The 11,209-nt window shown below is 38.9% G+C and overlaps 1 protein-coding gene across 1 annotated transcript; it reads left to right on the top strand.

Annotated features, from left to right (window-relative positions):
• Window positions 1-8,621: 8,621 nt before the first annotated feature.
• Window positions 8,622-10,984, top strand: VTJ83DRAFT_5259 (uncharacterized protein; the record flags this gene model as incomplete). The annotated part of the gene is made up of 4 exons (XM_071011839.1): window positions 8,622-9,398; window positions 9,455-10,426; window positions 10,492-10,800; window positions 10,862-10,984. The coding sequence occupies 4 exons, from the start codon at window positions 8,622-8,624 to the stop codon at window positions 10,982-10,984; spliced, it is 2,181 nt and encodes a 726-aa protein (XP_070864634.1).
• Between the last annotated feature and the right edge of the window lie 225 nt (window positions 10,985-11,209).

The raw sequence follows: 11,209 nt of genomic DNA, 5'->3' as shown, positions 1-11,209 counted from the left end.
CACAATGCTCGAAGGGTTGTGCTTTAATTAATACCGGAAAAAAATAATAGATACCTACATGGCCGAGTCCGAGTGGATTTGAAATCGGCGAGGAAATGCATCTGTGATGTACGCAGTAGGCAACGATGAAACTTTAGACGCGATAATAATACTCCCCACTTATCGTATCCTGATCATCTTGTCCCCTTGGGAGGGGGCTGTTGTGACAGGATCTATAGGGACTCATACCCTGGTCCTGAACCCCAGCAGGCATTCTGCCTGCTCAGACCGCTATTCTAAGCATCCATAGTATATATAAGGAGCCTCCAGGAGAGGCATATCAGATAGTTGTTTTCTTCCTTTAAACAACAGCTTCCAACCGCTCCTTTCCGCCGTATACACTTTTACAGGTCCGGGCTATTACAGTTATAAGCCCGGTACCTTCCTGCTACGCAGAAAGAGAACCTCCCCTTCTTATTATAAGCCTTTAAATCAATCTTTAAAGCGCTTAGCTCGTTTAATTTCTCCTCTCTCTTTTAAAACCCGTTGCTAACTATTAAAGTACCTTCTTTAGTAAAATAGACTTAGTCCTTAAGGATTATACTCTTAGCGTTATCCGGCTAAAGACCTTCTATAACTAAAGACGATAATTCGATTATATTTAAAACGAAGCTTATATCTATAGTATATAATAGATCTATAGACTAGAAGTAAACGTTAAAACGGTTTTAAAGATCTTTAATAATAATTAAAAGTTGTTTTATATAAACGCCTACTTAAAGGTCTAGAAGCAGCTTAGGATTTAATATTAGCGAAAGCTTTAGGATTAGCAGAACGTTAATCCGGAGGAAAGAAGCTTTAAACCAGAGAAATTAAGAGAACCTTTTAAGTCTAACGTAGACTATATATATAAATAAAATCTTTTCTAATACTTCCTAAAGACTGTATAAAACGATTTAAACGATTAGAAGAAGGCTTATAATACAGTATACTACTTTATCTTTAATACTATTTAAAAGGATTTATTTAAAAACGTTTTTAACCTCTTTACGTTAATAAAATAGTTATAGATCTATTATAATCTCCTACGTATCCTAGAAGCCTAATTATTTCTGTTTAAACAGTAAAGATAGAAGCGTTTTATAAAGCTTTCTTTAACGTCTTTAATAAAGCTAAAATAGCTATAAACCCTTTTAAATAGTTTATAAACTTCCGCTGTTAGTATTATAATATATTTGTAAACGGAGTTACCGATATAATTAGTTTCCTAGCTATTATAGCCTTCTTAAATACTATTTAAAAACGTATTACTTTAAAATAGACCTATACTAAATATATATTTCTAGCCGACAAAGTTACCTGAGGCAACCCTAAGGAAACTATAAAGGTATATATAGATTAGCTATACCGATTTCTCCTCTAAACCGGAGCCGGGGTACGCTTTTTACTATATATTTATATTATTTTCGGAGGATGTAAACAGTTATTTAACTAATAAGTCCTATTAAAATAAAGGTTTAATAAAAGAAATAACGATAATACTAAAGGCAAGCCTTTTAGGTTAAAGGATAGCTATAAATAAGGAAAAGGCGGGAATAATAATAAAAAAAGCGGTAATTAAAGCTATAACTAGTTTAATAACTAAAGTAGGAAAGTAAACTAAACGTTAAAGGTTTATTATAACTACTTATACAGAATCCTTAAACGATACTTTTAAATACTAATTAAATACTTTAATCTTAAAGCTATTATAACTAATAAAAGCGAAAGAAACGGTATAATATCCTAGAACTTACGTTAACGTATCCTCGATAACCTTATAAAGCTTTAATAAACGGACCTTAGAGACGAGTTGTAAGCTTAAAAGATAAAACTCTTTAGTCCCAGAGTACTACGTTTACTATTAGGACTAGGTAGCGAAGAACCCTTTCCTAGTTTAATCGGAGTTAAATTAAAACCCGATAATAATAAAGATTTTTCAAAGCCTTAGTTAAAATAGTAATCCTTTACAACCTATAAGTAAAAATTCAGCTTCCCCCCGATATCTACGCTATATTTATTACCGACTATTACCTACTTTATAACTCTATTCTTCTAAATAACTATAAAGCAGTCTATATCGTTAATAATAAATTATAATTTAAGCCTAAATTCTAATATAAAGTTGATAACCCAGACGACTATATAGAGGCTAATACAACCTTTTTCTAAATATAAGCCTGTAGGCGATAAAAGCTTAAGAATATACTAAATAGTAACAAAGGTCCTAATACTAAGGATTTAATTCTAAAAGATACAGTCTTTATTAACGGGTTTTATATTAATATTGTATTAGAGATAGCTTTTAAACGGGCAGGCCTTTAGTATTATAGGTAGAATAGAACCTTTTATTACAGCCCTAAAAAGCGTAGTCTAGTAATAAGACAGTTGGTTTATAAATATAATTTAATATTCCTCGAATACAACGTTTATTTTATTTATTTATAGGTTTCTTCGCTTAAGTATATTATAACTATATCTCTCGCTATTATTAAAACCCGTTTAACTATTTAATCGAAAGAGCTACTTTCTAAAAGAAAGGATACGAAGCGTTTATAGTACCTATATATAGGATACGTAAAGCCCGAAGCAATACAAAGATTCGTCTCTATAGCTAAAGAAGTTCGGTACAAAATAGATAGCATTTTAAAAAAGGAGTATAAGAGTTGTATACGAGTATACGCTACTCAAATTATTTTACATTAACCCTTTGAAAACTATACTATAAAACCCTTTTAAAAGATTACTTAGGATTTCTTTAAGTTTAATCCTAAGTTAAATAATTTAAAATAGCTGTTTATAATTAAAGACGAATAGAATAGGAGAATAATCGTAAAAGCTCAAATAATTAAATCGCTATATACCGTAGCTAGATAGATTAAAGACACTGTATCGTAGGTTAATATATAGTTTAGCCTTAAAGTCTGTAAGATCCAGCAGGATAACGATACTAGCATTATCGGTATTAAAGGATATACGGATTATAAAGTTTAGATTTAAAACCTAGAGATCGATCTTAAACTTATTTTAACCTATACCTTAGAGGCTAACGGAGGATCTAAATACGTAGGATATAAGATTATCGAAAGAGGGCTTACTATATTTCTCGGAGCCCGCCTACTTTATAACCTATAGTTAAAAGCTATAAAAGCGGCTGCCTAGTTAATTAATATTATACTTTTATAGTATAACAACTAGAAATTATTAAACAAGAAACTATATTTATAGTTTCAGTAATACTTCCGTTAATACTAATCCGAATTTTTAAATAATCGTATATAAAATCTAAAGCTTTACCTTAATAACCTATATATATACAGATGCCGGGTATACCTATTCAATAAACGATAAAAAGTAAATACTTACCAGAAGCTGTTTAAAACAATTAAGAAAGCCTATATTAGTTACTTAGTTAAGTACTAGGCAACTAATATCTATCGGATTTAAGTTCCTTAGCTTAAAAGAATTATTATTATACAAAACGTAATCTTTAATAAAAAGCTCTTTTATAAACCTAGTAAGGAATATATATCCCTACAACCGTTCTAAATTATAAGGAATGCTATAGAACTACTTAAATCCGATACAGAGTACCGGGACACTAGTATAATAAAAGAGCTTAACGATATTAGCCCTAAGAGTCTAAAACACTTAATATCTTTTAAAAGGCTAAAGACGAGTTTTAACTAGCTAAAGGGTTAGGACTCGGAGATAGGAGTATAGGTAGAAAGTATACCTCTTATAAATACCTTTATTATACTGTTAAAAGCAGGATCGCCTATAACTAGACTTTTAACTCTAAAGCTATCTATTAATCCTCTACCGCTTTATACAAAACTTAGCAGAGTTATAAATATTAAACCTTATATTAGCGATACCTATTACAAAAGTATAATAGCTAAAGACTAGTATCCTGCTAATAAGATTGTAAAGCTTAGTATACCCCTTTTAAGTTTCTATAATAATAATATTATAAGACTCCTTATAGTTAAAGAGAAGCCTCTACAGCTGGCAAACGGTATTTATAAATTATTATAAAACGCTTATTATACTATAAATACTATAATAAGATAGTAGACTATAGAAAGATAAAACTTTAATCCAGCCCGTATTAAACGTAAATACGTTAGGAAAGTATATAGGCCTACTATACGTTAAAGCAGATAATAAAGAGGTTAAAGGCCTAAAGATAAAGACGATAATAATAAGTATAAACTTATTAGATTCGTACTTAGGATATATCGAAATAATAGTATATATCTACCGAATTAAAAATATTAAAAAAGCTTTTATATAACCTTTTTCCTAAATAATCCTATTTATAAGGAGGATAGCCTTTAAACTTATACTATCTACTGTATAGTAGCGGCGGCTGTAAACTAAAGGTCTGTAAAACGTTTAGAAGCTGCTCCTAAGATACCGAGAATATATTTCTTAGAACTAGCTAATACTAAAGTACCTTAACACTTTCGAGATATTAAGAACTATAAGTTTAAATACCTATTTTTAAAAGTTTACGACGAAGAGATTAGGAATCTTATTAACCGGAAGACTTAACGTATTATCTGCTACGTAAAGGCTAAAGGACGTCCTTTACCTTTTAAATAGGTATTTACGTATAAGTTTGATAAATATAGTTATATTAAGAAAGCAAAGGTATATATTTACATTAAAAGTAATCTATAATACTAAAGTATTTTTAAAACGATCTACGCCGCTACTTTTACTGCTTATATATTTCGTTTTATAATAACGATTATTATATACTTTAACTTTAAAGTCTACTAGTTTAATATTAAATAAGTATTTTTAAATACCCTCCTAAAAGCGTTAGTATATTATAAACTCCCGGAAGGATATAAGCAGCTAAAGAAGTATATTTAACTTCTATAGGCCCTTTATAGACTCCGAGAGTTACCTTTCCTTTAATACCGAGAGTTCTCCTCTACCTTATACAGACTAGGCTTTAAAGCCTCCAAAGAAAAGCCTTACTTTTTCTACGATAATTAACGTAAGGTTACTATTATATTCTATATCGACGACTATTTTATCTTCTTCTATTAAAACTATACGGATAAAGCAAACCGTATTATAAATACTTTTAAAGCTAAGTACAAGCTTTATAAAAAGGGAGAAGCGAAGTAGTTCCTAAGTATAAAAATCATTAGGGACCGTCCGAAGCGCTAAGTATTCTTAATCTACGATTAATACATCGAAAAGGTAGCTAAAAGGTTCGATATCAACCTTACGGTTTATACGCCTTATATTCTACTTCCCTTCGGCGATCTTATTAAATATAAAGGGACCGCTTTAAACGATAAAATTAAACTTTTCTAAAAGCTTATTGGTTCGATACTTTATACAACTATTATAATTCGTTTAAACGTAGCTTATACTGTATTAAAGCTATCTTATTTCTTAATAAATCCGTTACATTAGTATATCTTTACAGCGTATTAAATAGTCTATTACTTATATAAAACAAGGTATCTAGAAATTATATATATTAGTGAGGAAACCGAGTCGCGAATACTCCTTATCGTAAGAGACGTATTATTTACCGATTGCTTCGATACTTAAAGGTTTACCCAGCGCTACGTAATAATACTCTTCAAGGATATAATTATATAGAAGGCTATAAAGCAGTTAATAGTTACTACTCTATCTATAGAAGCTAAACTAATAGCAGTTATAAGTATTACTAAGGAAATTATAGCGTTATAACGCTTCTTTAAAAATAGTACTTTAAACCTCGGAAAGCTATAAATAATCTACTATAACAATACTAATATAATTAGACTAATAGTTAAAGATAAAATACGGATAAATACCTCTTTATAGTACGTTGATATCTATAATATATAAGTAAAAGAGTAAGTTAAAAAAGCATTTTTAATATTAAATACCTTTAAATAATATAGATACCAGCTAACGGATTAACGAAGAATCTATTACAACAGCGCTTTAAATATTTTCGAAAGCTCTTTAACCTTTAAAACACTATTAAGCTAGTACAGGATCTAGAAGGTAACTTAGAACAAAGGGTTAATTAATAGGATTTACTCCTAAAGACTTTACAATAAGGGTATAAAGCGTAAAAACTAATATAATAAACTAATAACCTAAATATCTAACCTATACTTCTTTAGCTCGACGTATAGATACGTCTTCTAAGCCTCCGCCTCCTTCTCCTTTACTTTAGTATCCTCCTTAGCCTTTATATCAGCTAACAAACGCTTTAAAAGCTCCTCCTCCTTATCCTTATTATTATCCTCCTTTACCGCTTTACCTTTACCTTTATCCTTAGTCTTTTTAATAAAAGGAAACTTATCCTCCTTCTTTTTCTTACCAGCCGGGCCGGAAGGAACGGAAGTTACTGTTAAAAAACGTTTACAGGTACTGGATAGCGTAAAAGGACCGGGCTAAGCTAAAGTAAACGGCGTTAAAAAGCTATTAATAATATAAAGGAGTAAAGTCCTTAAACTCTCCTTTAAAGCCAGAAAAGACTCCGGTTACCGACCCTTAACGATACTAGCCTCTAGGTCCTTATATACGTAACGAGTATAATTAATAATCTATATACTTATCAAAACCTACAGATCGAGTCTTTAAAATAATAAACTTATATTTTTAAAGGCGTCGGCTTACTTATATAATACGTATTAAATAATAATAAACGTTAATAATAAGAGATTAATATATAATTAAAAAGATTAGCTAAGAATATAATACTAGTTGCTATAGCAGTTATCTAAAACTTTAAAATAATAAGAAGGAAGTTTTACCCGAGTCTATAAAACGTTACTATTTTATAACGATAATAATAGGTTTAACTTATAATCGATAAATATAAACCGTTACTATACTTTAAAGCTAACTTAAAATAACCTATATAAGGCTCGATCCGCCGACCGAAAACTCTATAGCTATCCTTAAGCCTCTGTAGAAATTTAAGGAGCGAAAGTTTAGCAGGGTTAACCTTACTTTTACGTAACGTAACCGTAGCGTCCTAATTATCGCTAAAGAATATTATAATACTGCTAGAAAGCGTCTTTATAAACGAATTAGTATTACTATCCACGTTAGTAGGTTTTCTACCGCCTTTAGCGGTATAAGAAACTAGACAACTATTATAATACGTTAGAAAACTATAAATAATTATAACGAAAACTAGTCGGTTACTCCCTTATAATTAACGGGTAAGAAGAGTAGTTTTAAGTAATCGAAAATATACTTTAAATAATAAGAACTAACGACTTAGTTCGTTAAACTATTTAACAATATACTTTTAGTATTAAAAAAACTAATAGAGCTGGAAATTAATATAATACTTAGAGAAGCTATTTCTATAGTTATAATAATCGGAAAGATCGCTTTTATTATTATAGTTTTAAAATATTATAGTCGACTGGATTATTATTAATTTTTCCGGAAGAAGAATAATTTCCTTTATTAACCTTTAAGTTAACCTTTTAAAGGTTTAGAAAGTTAATTAATTATAAAGACTTTAGATTGCCGGATACGGCTCGTCCCGAAGTTTAAAACAGCTTATAATATACTATAAAAGGATTTAACTCCTAACTACCCTGCTAAAAAGGGCGCGAAAGCTACGACGGCATTTCTCTTTTTTCTTTAATTTTCAGGATCCTATTATAATAGTTGTTTACTAATTATAAACAACTAGGGGGTATATAACAGGATCTATAGGGATTTATACTCTGGTCCTGAACCCTAGCAGGTATTCTGCCTGCTTAGACCGCTATTCTGGGCATCCATCGTATATATAAGGAGCCTCCAGGAGAGGCATATTAGATAGTTGTTTTCTTCCTTTAAACAACAGCTTCCAACCGCTCCTTTCCGCCGTATACACTCTCACAGGTCCGGGCCATCACAGCTGTCTTTGGGACTCGGGTCGCGGGCTGGTTTTCAGCACGCAGCCTGTGTGGGGTTTGGATCCTCCCCCCCCCCCCCCCCCCCCCGGGCTGTTTACAGGCTACGCATCTGAACAGCGAGCGTCGGACAGGGTCGTTCCGTGTTGGCTGGCGCAGCTGTCCGAGTCATAAGGTTCCATGGCGCATTTGACGGGACCGTGCAGCCCCAAGGCAGCCCCTTGGAAAGGACTTGGGAGAAAATGGGCGATTCGAACTTGATCCGCCTCACCTCCTGATTGCTGTGGGGATGGCGGTTGTCTGCCTAACCTCTCGTGGGCCCGGCCTACCGTTATCGGCTGTGGTGCCTGGCAATTCCCAGCGCCGCGTCCCGTGATTTCGCGGATTGGAGCGCTGTTGCCTGCGCCTCACTCCGCCAAGTCGCGTCGCGATGACCCCAGTTCGATCCCGAGCTGAACCCCTTCTCACAGGGGGGCTTTTCCAGCCCGTATTTTAGAGGAATGGACTGCCCATCGCATGGACACTAGAGTAACTATTCTCCCATGGCCAATTCCTTTTCCAACCATTGACATCGACATCCTGCCTCCCGATTGCCCTGCTGCCCTGAGAAGGATCGGGTGCAAAGCATCTCTCCTTGTGATTGTTTTACCTCTGATTCCCCCCTAAGTCGGCTGAACGGACCGCCGTCCCGACCTTTCAGACTCTTGAGCCAAGATGCCTCCCAAGAGGGGAAAGAAGGCTGCCGCAACGGCCAAGCCGGCATTGGATGGTTGCGTCCTTGCTCTGAGTGGGACGTTCCCGGGTACTACACACGGCGCCATCAAGGCTCGTGCTGAGGCTCTGGGCGCGACCGTGGAGAGCGCGGTGACGGACAAGACCACCCACCTGGTGGCATCGCTGACCGACTACGAGAAACAAAGCATCAAGGTCGCCAAAGCTAAGGCCCTCGACTTGCACATCGTCAGCCTGGAGTGGTTGTCGCTCTGTGAGCAAAACAAGTCTAGGGAACCCGAAAAGGACCATGCTCTCGGTGCGTCGGCAGCGACGAACAATTCTCAACAAGCCGACGCATCCCAATCCCAGGCGAACGGAACATCAACAGCCAAGCCGGGGTCCCGGAAGCGCGCGCCAACTCCTGCAGCCAACAGCAATGCCGACGATGCTGCTGCCCCAAAGACCAAGAGAGCCAGGGGAGCCAAGGCGGCGGCAGCGGTCAAGCAAGAAGAGGAAGAGGACACCGAGATGAAAGATGTCACGGGTGCTGCCGAGCCCGAGCCTGAGGTTAAGGAGGAGCCGGGGACAAAACCCAAGAAGGAGCGGGCCATGGGCGAAGGCCAGGTCGCAAAGAGCAAAGACATCTGCATCCCGCTCGACGAAGGATGCTCCCCTACCTACGGCAAAGTTTACGTTGACGACTCAGGCGTCATCTACGATGCCTCGCTCAACCAGACTAACGCGTCGGCAAACAACAACAAGTTCTACCGCATCCAGGTGAGTGCCGCAAAGCACCACGCCGCACCGAAACAGACTTCTGACAGCCTTCGCAGCTTCTGGTGGATGCCAGCGGGCAATACAGGACGTGGACGCGATGGGGCCGGGTCGGCGAACGGGGTCAGACCCATGTCACGACACCCAGTACCCTGGATAGCGCCATGCGCGTGTATGAGAAGAAGTTCAAGGACAAGTCTGGATTGTCTTGGACTGACCGCGGCAAAGACCCCAAGGCGGGCAAGTACGCCTTTATCGAGAGGAATTATGAGGAGTCGGACGATGAAGACCTGGACGACGACAACGCCGCTGGGTCCTCGGAGAAGGACAAGCCGAGCGACTGGACGCCTCCCGAGTCCACGCTGGAGCCGGCCGTCCAGGAGCTCGTGAAGCTCATCTTCAACCCGCAATATTTCGACGCCGCCATGTCGCATCTCAACTACGATGCCAACAAGCTCCCACTGGGAAAGCTTAGCAAGGCGACCATTACGCGTGGTTTCCAGGCTCTAAAGGACTTGGCCGCCCTGATCGACGACCCCTCATTGGCGGTGACCAACTACAACACCTCGTACAACGCTGCCGTCGAGCATCTGTCCAACACCTTCTACTCGCTCATCCCTCACGCCTTTGGCCGCAACCGGCCTCCGGTCATCAATTCCGAGGGCATGCTGAAACGGGAAATAGAACTTCTCGAGAGCCTGAGCGACATGAAGGATGCGGCGCTGATCATGAAGCTGGAGAAGGCCAACGACGATGTCCACCCGCTTGACAAGCAATACGCCGGTCTCGGGATGAAGGAGATGACGCCGCTGGACCCGGAGAGCACCGAGTTCAAGCAGCTTCAGGAATACCTGCTTGAGACGCGGGGCGCCACCCACGGGCACACCTACACGGTCGAAAACATCTTCCGCATCGAGCGCCGGGGCGAGCATGCGCGCTTTGACGACAGCGTCTTTGGCAAGATGCACCAGAACCGGCGGCTGTTGTGGCACGGCTCGCGCGCCACCAATTTCGGCGGCATCCTCAGCCAGGTGAGAAGCTCTCTGCGCCATCCCCGACGCCCGGTGACATCGCTGACAGGTTGTTCGCGCAACAGGGTCTCAGAATCGCGCCCCCCGAAGCCCCAGTCTCGGGCTACATGTTCGGCAAGGGTATCTACCTGGCCGACATGGCGTCCAAGTCTGCGAACTACTGCTGCTCGTACATCTCTGGCGGCACGGCGCTGCTCCTGCTCTGTGAAGCTGAGCTTGGCAACCCGATGCAGGAGCTGGTCAATGCCTCGTACAGTGCTGGGACAGATGCCAAGAACAAGGGGATGATTGCCACTTGGGGCAAGGGCCAGATGGGCCCGCTGAAGTGGAAGGATGCCGGCTGCGTGCATCCCTCCCTGGACGGTGTCATGATGGTGAGTTGCTCCTCTGTCTTGACTTACTGCTAGCGCGAGCACCTGTTAACAGCTTACCCAGCCCGACACATCTGTGGCTCCCGGGGATACCAACGTGAACGGCGCTTGCCTTTACTACAACGAGTACATCGCATACGACGTGTCTCAGGTCCGGCTCCGGTACCTGTTCCGCATCAAGATGTGAGGAAGGCATTGGTAGAGAGTTCGCGACGGATGGACGGATGGACGGACGGATGGACGGACGAGACAGGGCGTTTCTGCGTTTTTCTTTGCTGTGCTGCATGGATTTGGGGTGTCATGACATTCATGCGGCATTACGGGCGGTTCACAGGCGAGGAGGAACCACACCATTGCTTCTGGATCCAGCGTTGGGGTTTCTTGGGGGGGGGGGGCCTCATAGTGTTCGCTT

The sequence above is a fragment of the Remersonia thermophila genome, chromosome 5 (genome assembly GCF_042764415.1).
Source record: "Remersonia thermophila strain ATCC 22073 chromosome 5, whole genome shotgun sequence".
NCBI classification, from domain to species: Eukaryota; Fungi; Ascomycota; class Sordariomycetes; order Sordariales; family Chaetomiaceae; genus Remersonia; species Remersonia thermophila.
Note: the sequence above shows the minus strand (reverse complement) of the source record. Positions and strands in the feature narration are given on the sequence as shown.